This window comes from Monodon monoceros, unplaced genomic scaffold (assembly GCF_005190385.1).
Source record: "Monodon monoceros isolate NGI ecotype Baffin Bay Population unplaced genomic scaffold, NGI_Narwhal_1 Super_Scaffold_20, whole genome shotgun sequence".
NCBI classification, from domain to species: domain Eukaryota; kingdom Metazoa; phylum Chordata; class Mammalia; order Artiodactyla; family Monodontidae; genus Monodon; species Monodon monoceros.
The window spans coordinates 101,256,803-101,284,299 of NW_021703777.1; the positions used below are offsets into that span (position 1 = coordinate 101,256,803).

The window sequence follows — 27,497 nt, forward strand, 5'->3', positions numbered from 1 at the left end:
GAGTTTTCGTTCCCACCAGGTCTTACTAGCTGGGATTTGACAAGATATGAGGGAAGTACATAAAAACAATTCTTTGCAGGCATTAAATGGCAGCCAATGCAGGGCTACAATCCATGAGAAAAAGGATGCACAACAAGGTGAGCTCTACGTTGTCCCTGGAACATTTTCCAAACCATGGTTCGGGGAAATAGATCCCGCGCTGAACATGGTGGTCCTGCTAAGTAGAATCAGAGACTGGGGTTCAGGAATGCTATGACAGCTGGGGTTTGTGGGACAAAGCAACAGAGAGAGGTGAGCCGCAGAGAAGAAATCCAGACACTGTCCTAGAAATACCCTTGGGTCCTTGGCTGAATCATACGTGGTGCAACATAGTGTAAGACTCTGAGACCTAGCAGAGAGCAGCAGCTGGGAGATCAATTGCTAAAGAGATTTTGGAGGTCACACACTGCTACAAAGATAGCAAAGTTCTGGCGTAGCCGAAGTGGAGAGTCTTTGGTGAATGCTCTGGGAACTCAGTTGATACCACTGAAAGGCCATGCCCTAGAAGCAAGGACCACCCTTGAGGAGTAAAATCAAGCCCTGGTACTGAGGGGAAAACTGAAGTAGACCTGCACAGGAATAATGGTCTGCTGGTCATTCAGCTACCTACCAGAACAAAACTTACAACATGCTTTAGAGGAAGCTAATAAGCAGGAATCTCTACATGTTCCACATAACGTCCAACATTTAAAAAAAAATTACTAGTCACATGAAGAAGCAGAAAAGTGGGCCTTAACCAAGAAATAAAATAGCCAATAGAAACAGACTCAGAGATAATCTAGTTATTGGGGTTAGCAGACAAGACCTTCAAAATAACTATGATTATATTTTTTAACAACATAGGAAAACACAGACAAAAATGAATGAAAATATGGAGTATTTCAACAGAGAATCAGAATCTCTTTAAAAAGGGTAAAATGGATATGCTACTGCAAAATACAATAAATGAAATTAAGAACGAATGGATGGGTTTATTAGAAGACAGGACACAGCAGAACTGAACAGCAGAACTTTTAGTGAACTAAAAGACAGGTCAGTAGAAAATTCAAACTGATAACACAAAGAGAAAAAAATAGAACAGTTCCAAAAGATGTGGGATAAAGTGAAAAAACAGTCTAGGTTTTTAGGAGAGGAGAGAAAAATAGAAAGGAACAAAATATTTGAAGAACTAATGGCCAAGAATTTTCCAAATCTGATTAAAGATATGACTCCACAGTTTCAAGAGGCTCAGAAAAACCAAGCAGGATAAACATAAATAACACTTCATGTAAGCACATCATAGTCTAACTGCCAAAACCCAAAGATGAAAAGCAAATCTTTAAAATAGTCTGAGGTAAAATGACACATTTCTTTCAGGGGAAAAAAAGACAAATTATTCCATTTCTGAACAGAAACTGTGGGAGCCAGAAGACAATGAAATGAGATCTTTAAAGTGTCAAAAGAGGGAAACATATCTTCCTATCTAAAATTGTGAATCCAGAGTGAAAAACATCTTTTAAAAGTGGAGTTGAAAAATTGTTTTCATAAAAAGAAATTTGAGGGGATTCATCACCAGCGAAAAATAACAAAGTTCTTCAGGTGGGTGTAAAACAGATCCACACAAGTAGAAGACAGAATGAACAGCACAAGAATGTAGAAAGATATGAATAAACATAAAAGATTATTGAGTGTTTAAAGCAACAACAGTAATAGCACTTTGTAAGGTATATATACGTAGAAGTAACATAGTTGACAAAAATAAACAATGAAAAGGATGAAAAGGAATAAATGGAGTAAACTATTAAAAGATTTTTGAATTATTTGAGACATGGTAAAAGTACTAATTTAAAGTAAATTTTAATAATTAATACCTACAATTTGAAATTTCTAGGGTAACCACTAAAAGAATGACACTAAAATGTGTATCAAAATAAGCTAATAGAGAAGAAAATGGAATAATAGAAAATAGTTTACTAATACCAAAAACAAAGGCAGAAAGAAGGAATAAAAGAAAAGAGAACAGAACAGACAAATAGAAGAAACAGCAAGAAGGTAAACATAGAGCCAATTACACAATTATGTATGTGAAATGTAAATGGACCAAACACTCCAACTAAAAAGCAGAGGATGTCAAACTGAACTAAGTTTAAAAAAAAAAACAAAAACAGCCATATGTTGTTTCTAAGAAACATACTTTAAAGATACTGATAGCTCGAAAGCAAAAAGATGGATGGTGTAAAAAATTTATATACCATGAAAATACTAATGAAAAGAAACTGATGTGGTACTTTAATATCAGACAAAGTCAACCTTAGGGCAAGAAATGTGAGAGATAATGACAGATATTTCATCATGATAAGAGTCAATTCACCAGGAATACATCATAATCCTATATCCATGTGTATCTAATAAATAATTTCAAAACATATGAATTAAAACTAACATAACAAAAATAAGAAATAAACAAATGCACACTCAGAGTTGGAGATTTCAAAAGCCATCTCAGGGCTTCCCTGTTGGCGCAGTGGTTGAGAGTCCGCCTGCCGATGCAGGGGACATGGGTTCGTGCCCCGGTCCAGGAAGATCCCACATGCTGCGGAGCGGCTGGGCCCGTGAGCTATGGCCGCTGAGCCTGTGCGTCGGAGGCTGTGCTCCACAACGGGAGAGGCCACAACAGTGAGAGGCCCGTGTACCGCAAAAAAAAAAAAAAAAAAAAAAAAGCCATCTTGGTAGATGACAAAACGAATAGACCATACATCAGTAATGATATTGAAGATTTGATCAGCATAATTAATCTGCTTGGGCTAATTAATAGCCAGCAACTGCAGAATATTCATTCTTTGCAAGGGCACATAGAATATTTACCAAAATAGACCATAACATGGTCAATGAAAAAAATCTCAACAAATTTCAAGATTAAAATAATATAGTGGGGTTTCCCTGGTGGCGCAGTGGTTGAGAGTTCTCCTGCCAATGCAGGGGACATGGGTTCATGCCCCGGTCCGGGAAGATCCCACATGCTGCGGAGCGGCTGGGCCCATGAGCCATGACGGCTGGGCCTGCACGTCTGGAGCCTGTGCTCCGCAGAGGGAGAGGCCACAACAGTGAGAGGCCCCCATACAGAAAAAAATAATAATAATAAAAAAAATAAAAAATAAAATAATATAGTGTATGTTTTCTGACAACAATGAAATAAAACTAGACATCAATAGCAAAAATATAACTAAAAATTTCTACAGATGCTTGGAAATTCAACAACACACTTCTAAATAACCCATGGGTCAAGGAAGAAATTACAATAGAAATTAAAAGCTAAACTTTGAACTGAACAGACATAAAAAGTACAACTTATCAAAATGTGTGGGTTGTACTTGAAACAGTGCTTAGAGAGAAATGCATAGATTTAAATGCATAAATCACAAAAGAAGAACAGTTGAAAATCAATGATCCAAACTTTCAACACAGGAAGCCTGAAAAAGAACAGCCAATGAAACCAAAAGAAAGTAGAAGAAAGGAAACCATGAAGATATTAGAAGAAACCAATGAAATAAAATACAGACATACAATAAAGAATATCAATAAAAACAAAAAATGATCCTGTGAAATGACTGATAAAATTGGAGAGAAAGAGAGAGAGACAGAGACAGAGAGACAGAGACAGAGAGGCAGAGAGATCGGATATGAATATATACAAAGGACTCAACACTAAATATTCTACAGACACATTCAAGACCACTGGAAAAATAAATTTCATCCTAGCAGTCCTGAATGTCGAGTATTGTCCACAGATGAGGAAAACAACTCAGAGAAGTCACGGATGTAGTCAGCACAGACCTGGGTTTGAACCCTGTTTGACTGAGTTCTAAAGCTCACTGCTCTCTCCTTTCAAGACCCAGTATTCAGTGTGATAGAGGTGTTGGCTAAAGCTATGGTGGTAATCAGATTGCAATATAGAAATGTATCAACTCAACACATTGCACATCTTAAACTTACACAGTGTTAGATATCAATTATGTCTCAATATAAATACATAAATACCAAAAAATAAAAAGACTCAATGTGCAGAATTATAACTTGAGGTGCTTGAAACACTCCTTGGTCTGAAAGTAAAAGCTCTAATATTAAAGTGTAAACACCCACTCCATGTCCCACCAGATACCAATTTGAACAGCCTGAGCAGCGGGGCAGACTCACATTATCTTGTCCAGGGTAAGAATAAAGACTCTGGAGCCTGACTGCCCAGGTAGAGTCTGGGCTCAACCCCTCCTAGCTGTGTGACTCTGGGCAAGTCACTTAACTTCTCTGTGCCTACGTTTTCTCATCTGGGAAATGGGGGTGGTGACTGTTCCTCCCTCCTAGGGCTGCTGGAGGACACGGTAGTAAAGGGTGTGGTCAGTGCTATAAGTCAGCAAGATGATTAAACAACCATGCAGAGTCAACCTACCCGGGGGCCACTGCGTGGGGACTTCAGAGCTCGCCCTTGGTCTGCAGAACACTGTGGTCTTTTGTCGTCCTTCTCCAAATGTGCTTCGTTCACTCCTGCCCCTTCGGTGTTTCCTTGCAGGGCACTGGATCCTGCGGTATTTCCCCAGACCAGTGATGTAGCAGGAGAATCAGCACCGCACCTGGAATTCTCCAGGCCTAAACAAGGTCCCGTCCACCCTCCAGCCAGACCCATTTCCTGCTCCGAGGGTGGCCCAGGGCCTCTTGCAGTCAGTTGCCCTGAAATCTCAGTCACCTGCACCCCCCTTTCTACAGCGTTCACCTGGTCCACCGCCATCATGTTTTTTCCCTGGAGATACTCCTCTGCTCTCACCAAAGGTCCCCCATCTGTGCTGCTCCCCCACATGACTTCCCCCTCCAGGACTTGGATCCTTTGTAGAAGGTGTTCATTCTCCCCTCTGAAGGCTTGGATCATGTCTTCTATTCCCAGCACTATATCCTTTATCAGCTCTTTATAACTGACCCCAAGTTCCGAAATCAGTGCACTGAGCTCCCAGTTTTCCAGGGTGATGCACTCCATCACGCCTTTGGATTTTCGGATGCTCGCAGACATGGCTTTCCGGAGCTGCCCAAGGTGCCCTTTCAATCTCTCGTTTTCCTCTTCGAGCTCAGAAATTTTGCAGTAACTTTTCCTGTTACAGTCTTCAAGGTCAGAAATGACCTGCACGTACTGGTCCAGCTCCCTCTTTACGTGAGAGATGTCTCCTAACAGCACGCCGTTATCCTGTTTGAGCGCAGATATTTTTTTCACATTTCTCTCCCTCTCTTTTTCCAGGACACGCAGTTTTCTGTGGCATCGTTCCTGATCTACCTGAAGCTTGGCGTTGTCACGTAAAACTTTGCTTCTCTCCGTCTTCAATCCAGAAATGAGCTGACGAAAGCTCGTCCTCGCTCTCTCGAGGGCTCTCGGCTGCTGAGAGAGCTGGTTCCGACCCCACTCAGAGGGCCCCTCTGGCGGGCCCGGGCTCAGGTTGACCAAATCCAGCACCGGCCCTGGAAGAACTTCGCCAGTGCCTAGGGCCTCATTCTCTCCCGGCTTAACGTCTTCATCAGGCTCCTCGGGGTTTGCTTCCTTGGCATAACAAATATCGAGATCCTGGTTTGCCAAAGCCTGCTGAGGATACGCGTCCTCCTGGCAGCTGTGCCATCTCCGAGCAAAGCTCCAGTTCTCTCCTGCCAACGAGGAAGCTTTCCGGCCATGCCCCCCACTCCCAGGCTTCAGGATAGAGAGTTGCTGGAAACAACCCTCCATCTCCTCTTCAAATTCCTCTATTTTTAACGCAGATCCCTCACGGCCTTTGCTCGGAGCCCGGGAGTGACTGGTAGGTTGGGCCCCCTCGGGCCATAAAGCCAATCCAGGAGACGGTGGCAAACCTCCCTCCTGCAGTAGGAAAAGCATTTCCTTGGCTTCACAGTCGTCGGAGCCAGGCTCCTCCCGGACATCCCTGTGGCCCGGGCTGGACCCTTGGAGATGCGACAATTCCTCCTCCTCTTCCTGTCCTTTGTCCTCAGGGCTTTCCTCTGGGAGAAGCAGAGCATTTCCAGACCACACACAGTCTTCCTCCTTGCCCGGAACTCTCCTGACGGCTCTGCCCTGCTCTGCAAGGGTTGGAGCACCTGCCGGAGGCGGCCCATTGGTGCCGTGGGCCCTGGAGAAGGCGGCTGTGGGAGCCTCTTCCTCCTGTGATGATGAAAGCCCTCCTCCCCCTTCTCCCCCTTCTCCTCCTTCTTGGGGGCTCCAGACATGCCTTCCCCCCCACCCCCTCCTGCTCAGGGATTCAGGACCCTCCGTTGACACTGAGGCCTCCCCCTGAAGAAGGGGCAGTGGAAGCTCCCGCCTGGGCCCAGGGCAGGAGGTTGCAGCCGGGGGTTCGGAAGCCCCGTGCTCATTCCATACACCCTCTGGGGCCCTGACACCAGCCTCCAGGCTCAGGTTCTCACGGCTTTCCTGACTTGACTGAGCCCTGGCACCGAGGTCATCCTCCTTCCTGCCGCCGGTCCTCCTCGCCTCCCGCATCTCCGGTCTCCACTCTGGGGTTCCTCCTCCCTCCTTGCAAGAGTCTTTTAGGCCCTTGGGGCCTCTCCTGGAAAATTGGTGATTTGAAATGCATGGGGACTCCCGGCAGAGGGAGGCATCGTGGCTCCTTGCCTGGCGATGACCCCGGCTGGGGTGTCCTGCAGCGGAGGAAGCAGGCGGGGGCCTGGCCTCCAGCACCTGTTGGGCTTGCAGTTCTTCTGGGGAATCTTCCAGGAGCAGCTGCAGTAGTGGCAGGGGAGCCGAGTCCCCAGCCTGCCCCCAGGGAGGGCGTGTGCATGTCTGCACTGGGAGGAAGGACACCTGGGCCAGGGTGGCTGCTAGGTTCTGCTCTGAAATCCAGGCCAGCTCCACCGGGAGGAGTGAGCTGTCCATGTCCTGCCCCGGGGGGCAGCCACAGATGAGAAGGAGGGTCTGTTCGCCCAAGCTGGGCTCAGCCGGAGTAAACTAGAGGAGGGAAGAGAAGAGAAGGGGTGAAGCGGCCCCTTCCCCCATAGAGCCTCTCCCCATCTCTCTGAGCTCATCTCCTCACCCAGCCATACACGTCTTCCAAACACCCCGGGTCTGTTAGCACTCCAGGGCCTCTGCCCCTGCCCTTCCCTCTGCCCCGCCCCCACCCCCCCTGCCACGGCTCACCCTCTGGCTTCATTAACATCTCAGCTCAAATGCTACTTCCTCAAAAAGGCCTTGCTGACCACTTCCACCACCGTCTGTCCATTCACCCCCTTTCCCTCGCTCTGTGGCGCCCTCCCCTCACTCACATCATGTAGGATATGTGTGTGTGTATTGTTTAACTCCTCCCATAGCCCTGCACTGTCCAACATGGTAGCCGCACAGGCCACACGGGGCTCTTCCAATTTAAAGCAATTCAGTGAAAGTTAACACTCAGTTCTGCAGTCACACCAGCCACGTTTCAAGTGCTCAGAAACCACGCGTGGTTCACAGCTCCTACTCTGGACCGCACAGGTGCAGAATATTGCCAGCACTGTGGAAGGCTCTAGTGGACAGCAAGGAGTGGACTGTCCGCCTAGAATAGTCCCAGGCACACAGGAGGTGTTTCATAGATATTTTTGAATATCTTTTTATATTTACTTATTCAATGAGCTTAACCAGAGAGGAGGACTGGCCTGACTCAGAGAACAAACGCAGGTTGGGCTGAGGCCCGGGAGAGGAAACTTGGCTTCATCCAGGCCCAGTAGGAGCCCTCGGCTCACATGTGACCACGACCCCACTCGCACCTCGCAGCGCTCCCAGCCTCACCACCTTTACCTGGCGGGTCTTCCCACCTGGCCTGCCCTTTCGCTGTCCATCCCTGGTTTCCTGTCTGTCTAACTACTTCCCCAGCTTCTCTGTGAAGCTCTCCCCACCCCAGGGGCTGCTCTGCTCTTTTCCCACTTTGGGTGTGACACAGCACATCACGCAGTGGCTCAGAGCAGGAGGTGAATGGATGAAAGTAGGTGAGCAAGGAAGGCCCCCCTCTTTAGAGCCACAGAACCGCATCAGGGCTGGCTGGAGCCAGGCTCCTGACCCGTAGGCCAGAGTGTGGTGCAGAGTGTGGGCTATGGAGACGTGAGGACCCCAGTCCCCTAGAGGGCTGTGAGGCCTTGGGAAATCACGACTCCCTCATATGCAGAAGGGTGGGGGGGGGGGTCATGGCTCCTGCCCCATCGCTGGCGGGGAGGTTTCAATGAGATGAAGTTTGCTACGTGGCAGCTGGGTCTGGGCACACAGCTGGGGCACACAGCCTTCCTGCCCACTCCCCACCCAGGGCTCAAATCTCCCTCTCAATTATTTCCAGAATGTTCTTCCAAACCCCAAGCTTCTTTACCTCCTTCTCCCATCTTCTGCGTGGTGGCCACACCGTGCAGCACACACAGTAGGGCTGATCAGACCCAGCTGGCACCCCAGGCACGCAGAAAGCCTCTGGCCTCACCTGTCCACGGTCAGATCCCGCGAGGTCTCCTGGGAACTTGTCCGTGGTCTCCGGGCCTGGGATCAAGACAGCAGTGCCTTGTCCAGCCCCGATGCAGTCCCAGGCACGGGGCCCCTCGGAGGGCTGGCCTGGGAAATGACAGGACCGGAGAGTTAAGAAGACCCTCCTAGGAGCTTTCCCATGATTGCCACCAGCAGTGCCATCTGCTGTTAGGATGAGACAGCACTTCTCATGACTCAGGACCTTTGAGCCTCCAAAAGTGGCCTGCTGGCCACCACTGCCTGTCAGGTGAGAAACCGAGGCTCAGGGATGCGGAATGACATCCACTGGTGAGCAGCAGAGTGGGGTCTGGAAGCCACCTCTTCTGACCACAAAGCCCACGACATCTCCCCGGCCCCGCACCCTCATGGTCACACAGGGTCATAATCCCTGGCCCCCAGCCCCTCACGGTCAGCACGTAGACAGGGGAGTTGATGCCCAGGCTTTGCCAGACACGCCCTGCCCCCTTCCCCAAGGACAAACCTGACCTCGTTTGACTTGTCAGCTCTGTTCCCCAGAAATGGGATGGAGGGGAAAGGTCAGCTTTGCTGGTCAACAGCCCCGCTGGGTATAACTGACCCCCTCATCCTTAAGTTGAATTTCACCTTGGAAAACTGTACATAAACCACAGACGGCCAGTTGGACACCGTGGCTTTGGGGCTCCCTGCATGCAGTGGCTTTTGCAGCAGGGACCCTGGAAGCTGCACCCAAGAATATTAGCAGAGATATTGGTTCCCGTTAGGGACAACTTAGGGATAAGGGGGTCCCAGCAACTCCCAGGCTTCACACTTGTCTCACACCTGAGCTGTCACTGGGGCGGGGGCGGGGAGTAGAACAGCTCCTGGTCATGACACGGTCTTCTGCGAAGACAAAGCCCCCTGAAGGGACCCCTGCTGCCTGAGGCTGGCACGTGCGTCGCCTGGTTGGCACCTTCTGAGGGCTGAGGGAGTGAGCCTAAATGTCGCGCTGAGCCTAAGTCACAGACCTTGCCGTGGGCATTGTGGACTCTGATCCTACCTTTCCCAGCTGTGTGGCATCAAGCAAGCAACACTACCTCTCTGAGCCTCAGCTTCCTGACTGTAGAGCAGGGACCGCCACCCTGCTGTGTCATCAGGATGTCGTCAGAGAGCTGGCCCATCAGTGGATGTCCACGCGGGGCCCCCCACGCACCTGCCAAGCCCCTTGGTCCAGGCGCCCCGTCAGGGCCTCGGTTTCCGCAGGCATCCGGAGCCTCCTCCCAGGGCAGGGGCAGCGATTCATCCTGAACACAGCCCAGGGCGTCCTTGAGGAAAAAAACACAAGAAGACAAGACAGCTGTGAGTGTCCCTGGTTGCAAGGGACCCTCCAAGCCTGTCCCAGCCAAGTCCCTCCCAAGGACCCCTGGAGGGAGTTGCATCCCCTCCCCAGGTGAGGACAGCAGAGGGCAGTGGCCTGGCCATAGGGCCCTGGTCCTGCGTTCTCGGTCCTGCCAACCAAACTGACTCCTGTGAGCACCCAGCGTCCATTTAGCAGACAATGGGGAGCTTGTCCATTCAGCCAAGATTTTTCTGGGCCCCCCAAGGTGGCACCAAAGGCTCCAGTCCCCTTTCCTTCCGGTGCAAAAGTTCCCTCTGTATCCACCCGAGGTGGGAGCCTGTCCCTCCGGGCAGTCCTGTCCCTCAACTGTCCACAGGCCCCAAACGCCGCAGCCAGGCATCTCCGGGTGGCACCCTCCTCCTCTGGATCTCACCCCAAAAGGCAAGCTGGGCTGCAGCAAGGAGCTACCCTAACCCAATGCCCACCCCCCGCCCCGCAGAGCACGTTAGAGGCAGCACCTTGACTGCGGCTCCAGCCACCGCCCGCGAGGGGCCAGGGCACAAGTCTCCTGCAGGTTCCCACTGCCCCGGGTACGCCTAGCCCAGTTCTAAGGGGCGCTGTTTGCTTCCCACCTGCTCCCACACTAGACCTGAGGTCGTTCAGGAAGGAAACTGGCCTTCATTCGGTCCGCACTGACACTACAGACTGGCACACACTAGGTGCTCAATGAAGGTTTGACAGTTGGATGGATAGACAGAATGTGCAGAAAGGCAGACATTTCGGACTCGCCGTGCGTTTATTCAGCAAACATTTATTAAGCTCCTACTGTGGGTCAGGTGCTCTGCTAGGGGAGGGAGAAACGGAAATGGACAGGTCATGCCCCGTGCCCGTCCCCAGGTCCTCACCTGCTCTCAGCAGACCCCTGCGTTGGCCACTAACTGGGCCTCCTGCTTCCCCTCCCGTCCTGCCCGCAGCTGCCAGGGACCCTCTGACCTGCAAGTCCGCCCTCACCTCCCCCACTCAGTCCACGGGATCAGCTCCTGTGCTGCGGTCAGGCACGGAGGCCGTCCAGGGCTGTCACCGCAGCCCGTGACACTCCTGGTCCTGGCTTCCTCTCACAGTGCCTCCCTGTTCCCCCACGCTGGTTCCTGCTGGCCTCTGCACGTGCGGTTCTTCCTGGCTGCCTGGCGCATCCTCCTGGGAAGGGTACTGGTTGCAGGCTGCCTCCTTGCAAAGCCCTCCCTGCCCCTGGCTCTCTGCCCCTCCTTTCCACACCCTTTGGCAGGCGAGCAATTGCACTGAAATGGAAACCGGCTCAGGTTGCCCTCCTGTTTCCAACCCTTCCATGCTTCTCATTGCCCTGAAAGATAAAACCCCTGCCTGCCCGGCCTCACCACACCCACCTCTGCTCTTTGGATGGACCCTTCTCCCTCCTGCCTTGGGGCCTCGCACCCCTAGTGCCTGCTGCCTACACCTCTCCTCCCCACCCTTCTGCCTGGCCCAGCTGCTCCCTTCTGGGCTTAACTTAAAGGCCAGATCCTTAATGAGGCTTCCCTGAGCCTCCCCCAAATGAAGCCCCTCCCTCACTGCAGCATCTTCTCCTCATACCCCAAGGTTGTGACCTTCCAGTTACTGTGTGACAGTTTGTGTCTTGTCCAGTTCTCCTCAGAGACCAGGGGAGACCAAGCCCTGGCCACACCTTAGGATCACCCAGAAGCTTTTAACAAGTACCAGAACAGGGCCCCAGCCAAGACCAATGAAAACCAGAGGGGTCTGGGCACAGCCCTGCTCTGCATCCAGACGGGCCGGGACAACCTGCCACAGGTGCCTTCTGCCCACAGACCTTGGGGTACCTCACGGTTTTCTCCACTAGCTTCCCCCTTGATCAGAATTAAACACTCTTGTCAAGAACTTAAAATCACTATTGGAAGGAGGTGGAGATGAGAAAATGGAGAGAGAGAGAAGGCACAAGAGAAAGGAAGAGAGAGAAGGCAAATGAGAAAGAAAAAAAAGAGGAAATAGGATGCAAAAAGGGAGACAGAAATTCAAAGACATGAGAGCAAGCAAGAGAGAGAAGCAGAAGGAAGGAGGAGGGAACAGATGAAGGGGAGGCGGAGGGCGGTGTCGAAGGCCACCATTGTTCTGCTGTTCATTTCTATTTGGATTTTGCTCCAGTACCCAAGTTTACTTCCATTCAGTTCAACAAATACTTTCTGAGCACCTACTATGTGGCAGGCTTTGTCCTGGGGCTGGGACACAGCCATGGGTGACACACACAGACCCCTGCCTCGAGGAGCTAACATCCAGGGGAGGACTTCCGAGATGATGCTATACCCGCTTCATGTCACAAGTGATGAAATCAATACTCAGAGAGGGACAGTGACTTGTCCAAGGTCACACAGCACACACAGTGGGAGAACAGGACCTGAACTCAGGTCTCTGAACTTGATCCGGGCCTTCTCTCCCGCTTCCTGCCCCCCTCTGCTCAGTGTTGCCAGCCCTCCCTGCTTTTCAACACTCACAGGAGCATTTGCCTGTAACTTTACTTGGCTTTAGTTTTAATGTGTAATTATTTTGAAAGAAGAAAATGAGGAATACAGTGATATCCAAACACAAATATTACAAATGTGTGAGAATATATCCCTCTGGGCTTTTTTTCTGTGCAGAGACATTTAAATTCTTCCAAAAGTCTGTTTCTACAAAATGTTGACTTTCCCTTTGTGCATTTTTCATGTGATGGTATCGAAGGATCATTTCTCCACAACTTCTTCTGTAATGTGGTGTTTTAGGGCTGCCGAATAATCTCTGATGTAAGGAATGCCTTCACTTACCAAATCAGGTCCCTCTGATCAGACATTTAGGTTGTTTCCAATTTTTACCAACTATAAACAGTATTGAGGTACCTTTAATATATGACAAATATTCAGAATACAGCGGAATCGTGAGGTTTTGCTCATTCGTATATTTTTTTTAAGTAATGGACCTTTTTTGTAAGACCACGGGCCATCTGTATTTCCTTTTTACGTTATTTGTATGTTCGTGGCTTTTGCCTATGTTTTGTTTTTTGACATTATCGAAACTGCTTTAAAGCCCTTGCTCGCTGCAGGAGCGAGTGACAAATGTGTAACGGGCACTTCTGCTCAGGTGCAAGCTTTGAGCAGGAACGGGCTGCCTGGACTCAGGAAACAATCAAGAGATTCTCATACTCGCCACCAGGGGTCGCTCTACTCATATCGCTGGGGTCGAGAAGCTGGCCTGAGCAGCCCGCATTCCTGAGGCCACTGTCACAAGGAGCGGGGTCGCAGCTCTGGGATGACAGCCTGACACTGACATCATGAGAGAGTGACTTTTAATCTCTTTATACGAGCCTCCTTGTTACCCTCCAGGCCAGGCCACTGCCCCAGGGTGTCCCCTGCTGTAGTGGTCATCCCCCAAATTGCCCTTTCTGCCCCTGTGTCTATCTCTCCTATAAACTTTTGAAGAGAAGGATCGCCTCCCCAGCCCCAGTGGTCGGCACGGTGTCTGGAACATACAGGATGCCCAGTGCACGCTTGCTAAAAAGCATCTGGACACATCTGCAGAGAGGCTTTGCTTCTCTTGCAAACCAGAGTCCTCTTAAACTTTCTTTCACCTGGGATTCTGACCAGAAACCCCCTCCCCAAACTCCTCCCCGAGTTGGGCGCTTGTCCTCGCAATGGCCATTCCTGTGGGGACCTGGGCTCCAAGCAACTTGTTCTAGAAACTATAAACTGTGTGATCCTGGGCAAGGCATGTGCCTCCTCTGTGGGATTGGGGACAAAATCATTGATCTCTGCCTGGCTACCTCCCAGTATCAAGGAGATCCTGTTTGGGGAAGTGCTGTGTAAATAGGAATCAAAATATCTTCTCATAACGATTACCCTCACCATAAATCACACCATGACACACATCAGATGTAACCAAGGGGCTGGTTTGGGTTGGAGGCACCCTAATAATTTGCAATGATTTTCAATATGATACACACTTCCCTGGGGCTAGACCTCCCTCTCATTTCCCAATTTCTATACCTCACTTCCCAGCATTGCCATCTTAGGCTGGTCCCTTCATCTGGAAGTTTCCATTTCCCATGGGCAGTGGAGCAAATATCTTCTTTTGGCCATTTATTCACTGAGTCACTTCCTCACCAAGTATTCCACAGCCTGTGGACAGGGGCTGGGATTTATGGCTGAATCGGACCCAGTTGGTGATGACGATGAAGGAACAGCTACGGGGGGGGTGGGCAGCCAGGCCCAGCACAGTGAGAATTAGGGTCACCAGAGGTGGGTCATATTATGATGGGGGCACCAAGGAGGGAAGGAGCTGGCGTAAAATCAGAAGAGTCTTCTTGGAGGAAGAGACATTCTCACCAAATGGAGAGAAAGAAGCAGGGGTTTACCAAGGGGCCATGGGGAGCAGACGGTAGAAGTCTCTAGACACAGGGAAAGTAAGCATGCTGGAGGAGTCTGGCATATTTAGGGACCTGCAGGACCACAGGGTGGGAGGAAGGGGTGGGCAGTGAGCCTGGAGGCAGCGGCTAGAGCAGCTGGGGCCTTGAATGCCGAGGTTAGGAAGTGGAGCTGGATCCCAAGGCGATGGAGCTGCTGGGGGCTTATGAAAAGAGATCATTTGGGGGTTACACCGTTATCCAGAGAAGGGCACTGAAGATCTGCCGCGTGGCTCTTAACCATTCTGGGTCCTGCCCCTTTGGAAATGCGCTGTCAGCCTTGGGAAATCATGCATGCATGCATGCAATGCTCTCAGAACACTGAGTACAATCTCATACATGCACAGCCATGGCCACAGGCCAGACCAAGACCTGAGGGACACCATCTGGCTTTACAGTGTTGTTATCAATAGATTCTAGCATTTTAACTTTAAAATTGCAAGCCATGCTGCCCCATGACCTGGTGACTGACTGGCATTTCCCATCTCTCCAGCGCGCTCTCTGGAGGATTTCTTCCTTTCAAGGTGGCCCTTTTCGACTCCAAGGTGCTCAGAGTCGGGGCTGTCAGTGCCCGCTGAGAGTAGGACAGTTTGGAAGACTCTGACATACCCTGTGGCCCTGTCATGGGGAATGGTCCATCCCCCATTCCAAACACCAAGATCCCCAACAGTGACCCACAGATTGTCGGGCCCCTTCCCCCTTCCTCTGTCTGCACCCTCTTTCTCCAGGCAGTCTTGTCATCCCGTGCAGGCAGGGGTCTTGTCTCATTTCCCAGCCCTGGTACCACGCTCAGGCCCGAGTACACCTCGTTGTACGGCACCCGTTAAGTGCTGATTTTGGACCCAGTGACCACTAGTTACCGGAGGAACAGAGCATGGCACTCACAGGCTCATCTCAGGGTCAGCCTGCCGGGGCGCAAATCCTGCCCCACCACTTACTATCTGTGGGACCCTGGGACTCTCCGGGCCTTCACTTCCTCATCTGTAAAATGGGGGTAAAATAGTTCCTCCCTTGAAGGTCGTTGAAGGACAAAATGAGTGGACAACAGATGCAGAGCACCAGAGATGGCGTCTAGTGCAAAGACTCCCTCATAAATATAGGAATCGTTTTGTACCCCCATGAAGCCGGCGAAGAAGCACATCAAGGAACTAGAACCGACAGTTCTACTGTTTCACGGGGCCTCATAATGGTGCATCCAGGAGGGCACTTGTTATGAGTTAAATTGTGTCCCCCCCCCAAAACTTCCTAAGTTGACTCTTAACTCCCAGGACCTCAGAACATGACCTGATTTGGAAATAGAGACACAATTGACTAAATTAAGATGGGGTCATTCGGGTGGGCCCTAGTCCAATATGACTGGTGTCCTTATAAAAGGGGGACATTTGGACACAGAGGTGCATAGAAGGAAGACAGTGAGACACAGCGAGAAGACAGCCGCCCACAAGCTAAGGAGAGAGGCCCGGAACAGATCTTCATTCACAGGCCTCGGAAGGAACGACCCTGCCGACACCTCAATCTCGGGCTTCCAGCCTCCAGGACTATTGTTGAAACCACACAGTTTGTGGTTCTTTGCTAGCGTAGCCCCAGGAAACTCTCAGAGTACCTACATTTCTATTTGCTCAATAAGGACATTAAGGCATAGAAATAAGACGACTGGCAAGGCTCCCAGGGCTCCTAGAAGGCAGGGCCAGGCTCCAGGCCCACCAGTTGGGGGGACTCGGCCCTGCTTGTCTCCATCTGGGAGAACTGCTGATATCTGGCTGGAGCAAGAAGCTGGTCACCCTGGTGCCGAGCCTCCCTTGGAGAGATCATGAGCAAGGGGATGGGAGCCACTTCCCGGAAGTGAGAGCAAGCCACACAGGAAATGCACAAACCACGATGACATGGACGCCGACGGCCAAAGCAAGCCCTTGCTAATATCACTCTCCCAGCCCGGATGCTCACAGGCTGCCATTTTAGATTGCTAAAAGCCAGCATCAGTGACCGTCCCATGACACTCTATGCTGAAATGGTAACTGACATTTGTTCCATCTTTAAAGGGCTCTTGCATTCACGCTCCCATGGGCTCTTCACTCTGACACACTCAGAAGACAGCAAGTGCTACTACCCCTTCACCCAGCGGAATCCACTGCCTCTGTCCACTCCGGGTCCCACCTGCCATCTTAGAGCATGAGCATCTCACCCCAGTGTGTATGGCTCCCATGTTTAAGGGTCAGCATTTTCTATTCCACGGGCCCCTGCTTCCTCTGCTACTCATCTGATAACAGACTGGCTTCTCCGGATGCTATAGAGGCAGAATTGGCTGGGGACCACACTTTATGGGAAATTTAGGGAATTTTTGAGAGACTTTTGACTGTGCACAGCAGCCTCCAGCAAGGTCTTGAGAGCATGCAGTTCTCCTTGGGCACTGGGTCTTTTAAATAATAAGGCATGAAACATCGAGAAGGTCACAGATGCATGTCAACAAGGGGCTTATACCTGATGGCACACAAGCCACCAAACGCAGCCACTGCCACTGCCCCAAACTCCGCAAGAACCAACGCTGGCCCCAGCATCTTAAGGTAAGGACAGCCTCTTGGAGTCACAGCCTTGATCTGGCCCATGTCCCCTTGCTGGCCCTAATACTTTGGAGCTGCATGCCTGTGGTCAAGTCACTTAACCTCCTGGGTCTCAGTTTCTCCGTCTAGTCAGTGGGATAATAGCACCTGGCTTGCAAGGCTGTACTAAAGATTAAATGAGAGAACACAAAACGTACAAAACATTAGGAGGCATCTCTAAAATATTTAGGTATTCACCCTTTTCCTTAGATAAAAGAAAGAGTAGCAGTGCACGGGAAGGCAGAAAGATTGGGAGAATAAGGATGTAAGCCAACAGCCTAAATTAAAATCTTACGTTTAGGAAAATTACAGAAAGGATTCTAAATGACAATTTCCATCTCTACACGATTTATTTTCTGAAATTACAACAAGGTGCCAATATGAAAGGTACACTGTATTCCTTTTACCTGATGAACATAATGGAGGAAGAACGAACAGGACACGCAGAAGTAACATGAGTAGAATGAAGTACTAAAAAGATAAAATATAACCACAGATAAACTCAGTATTAAAATGATCTAGGCAGGATACACTTCATTATCTTGAGAAGACTAAAGTTCCAGTTAACTTGAAATAGGTTGTCCAGGTCCAAAGATAAATTTGATTTTTTTTTTTAATGAGTAATCTTCTTTGGGCTAAGGTGGCTCCCTTATTTTTCCTTAAATGCAAATTAACCCAGTGGGATCTTGATGTCTTGGAGGGAGCTGAGTTAACTCTCCCTTTTCAGGCAGGCAGCCTGGTGCGGAAGAAACAAAGCACTCTGGACTCACATCCAATTTGGATCCAATTCTACTTCTGCCTCTTCTGAGCTGTGTGACAACAGGTCAGTGCACTGCCTCTCTGAGCCTCAACCTCCTCTCTGTGGAGTGCGGACACTAATAGTACCTGCTTTACAGTTTTATGAGCATTAAATGATGCCTTTGAAAACACCGTAGGGTGCCAAGCACATGGCAGGAGTATATTAAACGTTAAGTTTTTGCTCGTCTATCAATTAGGTGATAACATCAGTGCCCAGCCTGCTCTCGGCTCCAGAGCTTAAGAAACTTGCTTGGGGTCCCACAGCTAGCAAATAGGAGAACTGGAAAGGAGCTGAACCCTGCTTGTTCTCTACTGCACAGTCCTGAGGGCCTCCTGTGTGCTGCTGCTGGGGCGGCCGCTACAGAAGCCATCTGACCTGCCCTCAAGGGGCTCACAGTCTAAAGAAGGAGAAATGAAGATGCACGTACAGCACCGGCACGCTGGGGACCGTGGTCACCTTTGGAACTGTGAGGGAGTTGGGAAAGGGTGATGGCTTTCCCAGGGAGGGGCGGATCGGGGTGGAAGTCACAAGACCATGACAGTTAATGCCATACTGCACGTGGAGGAGCTCGCCCAGCACGGGGCCTGGCACAGGCAGGGACCCATCAAAGGTCAGATAGATGGATGGACAGGAGGAAACAGACGAGGAGGGGTGAAGGGTAACTGGATGGCTGCCTGGAGAGTGGCTGCAAGGAGAGATGGACAAGCAGATGGTCCGGTGAAAGAGATGATGGAGTGTGGGTAGAGGGGTGGGTGGGTGGGTAGACAAGACGGTGCATGAGGGCATGGACAGGTGGACGGTGGCTGAGCAGGTGGACAGGTGGTGGGGAGGTGGCTGGCTTGGTGAACGGGTGAGTGAAGCTGTAGGGGTGGATGGGCACCACCAGGTGGGTAGATGCGTGGATGAAATGAAGGGTGGGTGAAGGGGGCTGGTGGGTTGCAGGGGTGGTTGAAGAGGAAAACGGGGGAATGATGGAGCCCGTGACTTGACCAAGCGGCAGAAAGTTAGAGAAAAGCAGAAAATCACTCGTGCTCTGGGTTGCGGCCACTTACCAGGCTACCGTGACCAGCAGGGGCCGTGCTGAGCGCTCTCTCTCGGGGGGCCTGGGCTCCCAGCTCCTCTCGCAGGCACCTGTTTTGCTGGGCGAGCTCCTCCACCTGGCCCTGCAGGCCGATCTCCGACAGCTTCAGTCCATAGATGCAGCAGCGCAGCTCCTCCAGCTGCCCGCGGAGCAGCCGCTCGGTGGCGCGCTGCTCCCGCAGCCGGCGCGCCGCCTGGTCCCGCTCGCGCTCGCCGCGCTCGGCCCTGGCCCGCAGCGCGCGCGGCTCCGCGGCCTCCTCGGGAGCACCTCGGGGACTGGTCGGGCCCGGGAGTCGGGGGCCACCCTGGTTCGGGGCGTCCAGTTCGGCCAGCAGCAGGCCCGCGGCGTGGCAGAGGCGCCGCACGTCCAACTCCAGCCGCTGCACCTGCGCTCGCAGGATGCGCTCCTGCTCGCGCACCAGTCGCAGCTGGCGCCGCTGGAGCCGCCGACCGCGCTCCAGGGCCGCCGCCTGCAGCCCCAGCGCCTCGTCTTTGCGCCGCAGCCGCTCCCGCAGCCGCCGCAGCCGCCACCGCTGCCGCCGGGCCGCGCGCTCCTTCTCCTGAACCTACGGGTTGGCGGTGGAGGAGGGCGTCAGGAAGGCGGCCGGGGACGCACCGTAGCTCGCATTGAGCCTGTCTTTATTTGAAACTTCGATATTTTGTTGTTCAGCGCACCTTTTCTTTTTGCATTAATTTTTGCATTAAAACACTGCTGCAAAATATTATTGATCTCGATGACTGTCTTTTGGTGCCCCCTTAAAGTTTGCCCAGGAGACGAGCACCTTACTTCCCCCTAGTGTGGGCCCTGCACACCCGTGAGCTCCCCGAGTTCTTGGAAGGAAACTGTGCAACGGGCAGGAGGGGGATGGGCTGGTGCACACTGGGAGGGCCAGTGGTTCCAACATGTGATTCCCCCACACCAGTTTGTAAAGAGCTGCCACCTGGACCCCCCTGAGTGTCCCCACTTCCCCACTTGCAGAACTTCCCAGACCTCTCCATTTCCCAGTGCCTACAGGGTTAATGCCTGAACCAGTAAGGATCAGCTGACCATGGCTTCTGGCTGGTGAGACAGGACCACCAGTGTCACAGCAGTTGTTCCTTCCTGTGAATACGTCCTGTGGAGCTACTCAGAAGTGACCTGCACAATGTCACACGACTAAAAGTCACTGAACCACCACGTACTTGACTCAAGACCTTTCCTTTTTCCGCTTGGCCCGCTGCCTGTCCAAGGAACACATCTCCCTGTTCTTAAACCTTGCCCTCCCCCGACCCATGAGCTGGACTGGGGTGACCCATGCACTGCAAAAATGGGCGTCCTTGCCCAATTTTCAGAATTAATTTATGCAAATGGGTAGAACTGCCTTCATGTTAAGCTCTCTGTCAACTGCTAGTGCCTGCTGCTGATACTCAGTCACAGCCACGAGAGCTTGCAGAAGACAAAACAAACAAGCAAGAGCAAATGTGAAAGAGGAAACTTGGGAACAGCCCGGCAGGCTTTGTTTGACAGCGTGTTTTGGGGGGAATTGGGGCAGATAAAACTGGAGTTAGATTCCCTGCGAGGAAAATTGCTCGGGGTCTTCCCGATGGCATGAATCCTGTAATCGGTGATGCTAGGTGCACGGTGCCCCATCACCTGGATGGGTCTACCTTTATCACCTCTGGGAATGACCACGGGTCACCACAGAAGTGAGGTGTCTTTGTACGCAAATGCTTACTGCAAATATTGACAACAGTGGGGCAAATTGCCATTTGGCAGATATCAGGTACAAAGGGCAGAGGTCATGCACTCCTGCAAAATACGCTCTGAAATGCAGATAGCTCTGGGGACAGATCGAGGGTTAGTGTCTGGGCTGGGTTGAAGCTGGGCCAAGTGGTCTCCGAGGGGACCCAAGCCAGACCCCTCACCTCTCTGAAATCTTGCCCTTCATCTGGAAATGCGGTTTTGTGACAGGACATTCCCAGGAGCATACAGATTACAAGAGAATGCAATAAAGAAATGTGTGTGGGCCACATAACTGCAGGTCCTGCAGTGCCCCGAGCTCACTCATGGCATTTCCCTTGCTTGTCACCCTCATCCTCTGTCTCCCCGTCATACTAGGAACCTCTGGTGATTACAGGACTGTGTCTATTCACCTGGGAAACCCTATATGTATATAAGGCATGACAAAAAGTATTAATTACAGGATTTTCCACGGAGAGACTATATTCTTGATGGTGGGATCCCACATAACACTACTATACCTCGGGTTAAAAACTCTCAGACCCTGACGATGATGTGCTGTGAACCAAGGAGGATGAACTCAACTTTCTGCACCTGAAGTTCAATGCAAAGGGGAAAAGTGGCACTTGCATGTCTCCCTGGCATCTCAGAGACTAATTTCAATTTAATGGAACTTCTTAGCTTTCCATGCTTCACTTCTATTTCAGTTGAAAGCTAATCAATCTGGTGTTTTTCAAACATTCTGGACTACTTCCCATGGTAAAAAATACATTTAAGAACATGCCCCGTTATACATATGCACGTGTTGACAACTGAAACAGAAGTTTCAGGAAACAGCACTCCCCTTCGTACATGTGATGCCCTTTCATAATTCCTAGTCAATTCCATTTTTAAAATGCTGGTTGTGAGTTACAGAATTGATTTCACAACCCACTTACGGGTGTCAACCTGCAATTTAACAGTCGCTGTGCTGCGCCGTGAGTAGCAATTTACTGAAACCGGATGCCTCTCGGGATCTTTGGGTCTCTGCCTGCCAAGTCTCTGCCCTCCATCTCTCCACTGGAATATTTCAGTAAAGACTAGTAATTACGAAGGCAGCTAGGGCTATCCAAAAGCCTACCATTGTGAGTGTTTTACACGTATTACCTTCCTTTACCCACACAACAACTGAACGGGGTTGGTACTGTGTCATTCCCATTTCACAGATGAGGAAACTGAGGTCCAGAGAGGTTAAGTCATTTGGCCTAGATCACACAGCTCATGAGTAGCAGAGCCAGGGTTTGGCTCCAGGCATCTGCTTCCAGAGCCTATCCTCTTAACCACCCACTCCCTCTCCAATCGCGCTCTAACTTGCCCCCTGCCCCTGCCACCTCTCTCTCCCATGCAGTTAGAGTGATATCCCCCTAAACCCTGACTATGAGCCTCTCCTGCTAAGGTCCCCCTAAGTCCTGCTCCCCCTTGCCTCCAGAATTTGGATCATGCCAGGGCCCTGGCGACCTGTCCTCCCTGCAACCCTCTTGCCTCACCAACTCTGTCTCCCCACCACACACCACATTCCCCATGGCTCCCAGCATCCAGCTTTGGAGTTACTTGTTTCCCATCTGTGTCCCTGCCTTCAAGCCAGCTCCTGAGGGCAGAGACCCCGCATCAGTCCTCTCCTTGTCCTTAGGCCAGAGCCGGCTCCCCTGTCAGGCACCAAGTCCACAGAAAGGAACCTCTGGCCAGAGCTCCGAGCAAGTGCACAGCCCCCGCATGCCACCCAGTGGATCCCAGCCAGAGCCCTATGAGGCGGGCAGGACAGGATGGGAGCCCCGTTTTACAGATGGGGCAGCCGAGGCCCAGGGAGGCCACGTGACCTTGCCCAGGTCCAGCGGCCCCTGCCTGCACTGTTAGAATTGGGACCTCTCTTACCCCTCCTGGCTAGGCTCTCCAGGCCCGCCCCACTGTCTATGTTCAAGGGCAGCTGCTACCACATCCAAACCTATGGGGTGACTCTGCTGGGACAAGGAACAAGTACTGGAAAGAAGGAGGAGGGACTCGGTACCTGGCTGGCGAGCTCCCCCTGCAGCGCCTCCAGCTGTTCCTGGGCCCGGAGAGAGGCACCTCTCTCCTGGAACACGAGGGCGCTCAGCTGGTCCACCTCCTGGAGGAGTTTCCTCTCCGACAGCTCCAGCTCCTGGATTCTGCACATTGAAGCAGCAAGGCGCTTACTCAGGATGCAGTAAGTGTGGCCTACGCTTTTCACAGGCACCAGGATCTTCTTTGTTTCTTCTGTTATTTGGCCAATTTGATATTCTGACAAAATGACATTTTGTAAAACATTCATACCTATCTTTTTGAAGATGATCTAAAATACTTCAGAGACCTCTTTTGAATAGTAAGGCACTGGGAATCTCAACAATGTTCTCATCCCTAAACCAGTAATCCCCAGTTCAGGTCATACCAATGAAAAAGGACTGAACCAAACATCTGAACCATACATCTGCATTGTCTCAATTAATCCTTACAGGTGGATTCCCTTCCCCCTACTTCGCACATGAGAAAACAGGATCAGAGAGGCCGGGCAACTTGCCCAAGGTCACAGACCATTATAGAGTCCAGGCTGCGTGGCTCCCAAACTCATGCTTTAACCCTGTGCTCTGTTGCCTCCCATTTAAGCTAAATTATTGCAAATCTTTTCTAAGGAAATGACTGAAATGCAGAAAAAAGGTTTCTGCAGTTTAAAAAATTAATCTCTGGATTACAAAAGTGAGACGTTGGAAATGACCCACCAGTTAGGGATGGCTAAGCCACCTGAAGTCTTCAGCACTTCAGAAAGTGCTGAAGTTGTGCAATATGCAAAGTAATACCCAGGCTGGAAGTGAACCCTGACCTCAGCTACATAGAAAGGAGGAGCACATGTGAATGGAGGGAAGCCAGAAGGAACATCTGCCTAGTGGTCCCATGAGGAGCAGAGGAGCCACATAGACTCACTTGTCTGTCTCCTGCTCGTACCTAGTATCCAAGTCCCCTCAATGTGCCAATCTTACTTCTATAATAGAAGACCGTGAAACACGTGGCAAGGGCATTCTCAGCCTACATGGACAAGCTCTGCACAGCCTCACTCCTTTACCCAGCTCCACACCAGGTGACCTGCTCATCCAGGACAGACTCTGCTTCCCTGGGTGAGGACTTAGCTTTGCCTCCTGGCTCTGCCACTTACCTGCCATGAGGCCTTAACTGGGCTCATTCACCACTATGACCCTCAGTATCTTCATCCGTAAAACAGGTAATTGCACCTTGCTCAGAGGGTTATTGTGAAGATTAAATAAAGTGAGTCACTCTTATTAATAATAGGGCCAAGAGTCCCTTCTTCTGCTCTAGTTTTGAGGCCCTGGGGGAGGGTCTCTAAAGTGACAGAAGGGAGGGGGCCCTCTTGTGTAGATTAAAATTAAGTTCCTTCCAAAACGAACCAGAGGAGCGGCCGCACATTCGTCAGTCAGAGGCTTGGGTGGAGTGCCTTCTGATTGATTATAAAACGTGGTGATATCTGAATGGGAAAAGAAAAGTTTAACTTTTTAGTTTTTGAGACCAATCTGAAACGTTAAATCTGGGACAATATTTAATTCTGGCATTATCCTTATACTCAAACTAGGCAGAAAATGACTACTTTCATGGTGGCAGGCTGAATAACAGCCCCCAAATATATCCATGCCCTGCTTCCCGAAACTTAATGAATGTTACCTTAAGATGCAAAAGAGACTGCAGATGTGATTCAGTTAAGGAGTTTGAGACGGAGAGATTATCCTGGATTATCTGGGTGGGCTTAACCGCAATTACGACTGTCCTCATGAGCGGGAGGCAGAAGGGGAGGCCATGTGACCACTGAAGCAAGATGCTACCCTGCTGGCTTGAAGACGGGGAGGGGCCAGAAGCCAAGGAACGCAGCTATAGATGCTGGAAAAGGCAGACACAGGTTTCCCCTACAGCTTCTGGAGAGAGCACAGCCCTGCGGACACCGTGACTGTAGCCCAGTGAGACTGCTTTAGGACTTCTGCCTCCAGAGCTGAAAGGCAATGAATGTGCGTTGTTTGAAGGCAGCACGTTTGCAGTAATTTGTTTTAGCAGCCATAGGAAACATATACACACATAAACAGGAACTAGACAATGAAGTACCATTTTTCACTGATTAATGACAAGTTAAAAATATATATATTACAGTGTAGAGCTGCAAAGAGTGCTACGGAACTGGGAGACTCCATCAGGGAATATCCACCAGGATAAATCGGGCAGGCTGCCTGGGTGGTCCCAGTGCCCCCATGTAGCCGGGTGTGTGACCACGGAGAAGTTACTTAAGCCAGCACCTTCATTTCCCCATCTAGAAATTGAAGATATTGCTATTACTTCATTTCTAGTAATTTATTTTTAAGGATTGAGTCTGCTAATACGCATCAAGCATGTAAATAGTGCCTAGCCCAGAGGAAACACTCAACAAGTGTTCAGCTATTATTAATTTTGTTGCATTTAGATTGTAAATGAATTTGCAGCAATGATAGTATTACGGAGGTGGGAGTGGGGTTCTCATTCTCAAATTTCTAACATCGTGGTTGCATTAGTTTTGCCATAAATACTTTTAAACATTAACTCTTTAACTGAAGTGAAATCCAATGTACACTATCAGTCTTGTACTATCCCCTACTTAGAGCAAACCCATGGTGAAATTAGCCTGAAATCTATATTCACAGTTGTGCATTCAGACACTGGCTTCAGCTCTCCATGACACTGAGTAATGTATTTCATCCACTGAGCCTCAGTTTCCTCATCTGGAAAAGGGGATCATATCACTCTGTGTGCCACAGGGTTCAAGGGAGCAGCGATGGAGGCATGGTGGGGGGAGGTCAGCACTGTGCCCTGCACCACAGGCTCTTGGTAAGCCTTAACTCTTTTTTCTCCCAACCCCTGCCACAGATCGGGCCTCCCCTCCCAAAGCCCTGCTTCTACAGGATGGTGCGTCCCACCTTCAGAGAACTGAGGACACAGCCCACATTTCCCCACAGGCGGGTCCAGGACACCGCCTCCAGGATGGCTTCACCCCAGGCCCCAGCCACAGAGGCCCCTCCTCTCCGCCACTCGTGGTGCCTCCAGGCTGCCTGTCTCTCCCTCACATAGAGGGGTCTCCTCTGGTTTCCCACCCATCTTTCCCAGGCCTTGTGACCATCTGGTTTTCACTGCCATGTACAACCTTGCGTGAGCTATACTTCTATCTCTCCAGGGCTGGGGCCCTGCCTTTCCAGCTCTCAACCCCTAGAACTCATGTTTTGGGCTGAATATGTCCTCCCAAATTCATATGTTGAAGTTAGCCAACCCTAGTACCTCAGAATGTGACTGTATTTGGAGATAGGGTTTTTAAAGAGGTAATTTAGTTAAAATGAGGTCATTAGGGTGGGCCCTGATCCACTATGACTGGTGTCCTTATAAGAAGAGGAGATTAGGACACAGACATGCACAGAAGGAAGACCACAGGAAGACACAGAGAGAAGGCAGACATCACCAAGCCAAGGAGAGAGGTCTCAGAAGGAAACAACCTTGTCTACACTTTGATCTTTTAGTTCCATCCACCAGGACTATGAGAAAATAAAGCCCCCCAGTCTGTGGTGCTTTGTTCAAGACCCCAGTTTAAGCCCCCCAGTCTGTGGTGCTTTGTTATGGCAGCCCCAGCAGACTCATACAACAAACAGTATGTGATTCCCGAGGGCTAAGTGCACGTTGTAGAATGAGGGAATGAATGAGGGAATGAATGAATAAATGGATGAATGAGTGAGTGGACAATCACATAGACTGATACTGAAGGTGACAGAATAATTTTTCTCATATGTGAATTTTTTCACGTGAAAAGTTTTACAAAGAGGAGAAAAAGTATAGATCATGTAAATACACATTTACTGACTCGCCCTTACTAAAATGAAGGAAAACACACCAAAAGCGTGAAGTCGGACAAATTTAAGATACTTGGCTGTTGGCATATTGGTAAAGCTGTCAGACCCCAGCCATAACCGTACTGCATTTCCATGCTGGTTCCTCCTTTGATATGTATGCAAGACCCCACCTCATTCTACTGGCCTAGGTATCAAAACAGAGCATGGGCTTTGGAGAAAGACCTGGATTCAAACGCCCCACCTCTGGACCATGTCGGTTCCATCAGGAAAATAGAGCCTACACCAGAAGGTTCAGCAGCGAGAATCAATCAAACATAGGGATGGAAGAGACGAAAGGCCAGACAGAGATGACAGGCAACCCAGAGGTTAGCAGCTGCTGGGAGCCACTTCTGCCCCTGGGGCTGGAGGGATAGACAGGGAGGAGGTGGTGATACTGGGGCCCAGAAGCAGGACCACAGAGGAAGCCGAAAGCATGACTGAATGGCAGCCATAGTCAGAGACGTCACCCAGAGCAGAAGAGAAGGGGAGAATACCCTGGCTTCTCCCGTCGTCCTCCCTTCAGCGTCTCCCATTGGCTGGACCCAGATGGAAGCCAGTGAGCGAGGGAGCCTGGGAAATAGGCTCAGCCCCTATGATACAGAGCAGAGGAAGGGAAAGACAGAAGGAGCAGGGACTGCTGTGGCGGGTTATGGAACACTGACTGTTTTGCCTGCACCCTCAGTCACAGAAATGATTCAACGCTCCATCCTGACACAATTAGGATGCCCCAGGATTCGTACATACACAAAGAAGAGGTCCAAATGGTATATTTACCTGCTCCTCAGCCCAGACTCTGACATCACGTACTTGTCCACAGCTACCAACAGCTTCTGTTCTGAGGATTCCAGTTGCTTCCTGAGTGTTCCCGTGTCCACGTCTGGGCTTCTAGCTGCTTCTTCTGGAAGACATCCCGGCTCCTCACCAGTCTCCTCTACATCCTGGAAGATCCAGGACGTGTCGATCTTCACATCGACGTTCATTATATCAAACCCATCGCTGCTGGGGGCTCTGACAACGTAGCTGAAACTTTTTTCAGTCCGTCCTTTAGCTGTCGGCTCCAT

General features: G+C 50.5%; 1 protein-coding gene across 1 annotated transcript in view; it reads right to left on the minus strand.

The window, feature by feature from the left end:
• CUNH4orf50 (chromosome unknown C4orf50 homolog) overlaps nucleotides 1-27,497 on the minus strand; it is a 49,628-nt gene extending 22,131 nt beyond the window's left edge. The window contains exons 1-6 of the mRNA XM_029234717.1: nucleotides 27,211-27,497; nucleotides 22,527-22,665; nucleotides 18,735-19,328; nucleotides 9,699-9,810; nucleotides 8,490-8,617; nucleotides 4,463-7,003 (exon numbers count right to left, since the gene is read on the minus strand). Of these exons, the coding sequence (XP_029090550.1) occupies nucleotides 4,463-7,003; nucleotides 8,490-8,617; nucleotides 9,699-9,810; nucleotides 18,735-19,328; nucleotides 22,527-22,665; nucleotides 27,211-27,497 (3,801 nt within the window). The remainder of the gene's footprint in view (nucleotides 1-4,462; nucleotides 7,004-8,489; nucleotides 8,618-9,698; nucleotides 9,811-18,734; nucleotides 19,329-22,526; nucleotides 22,666-27,210) is intronic.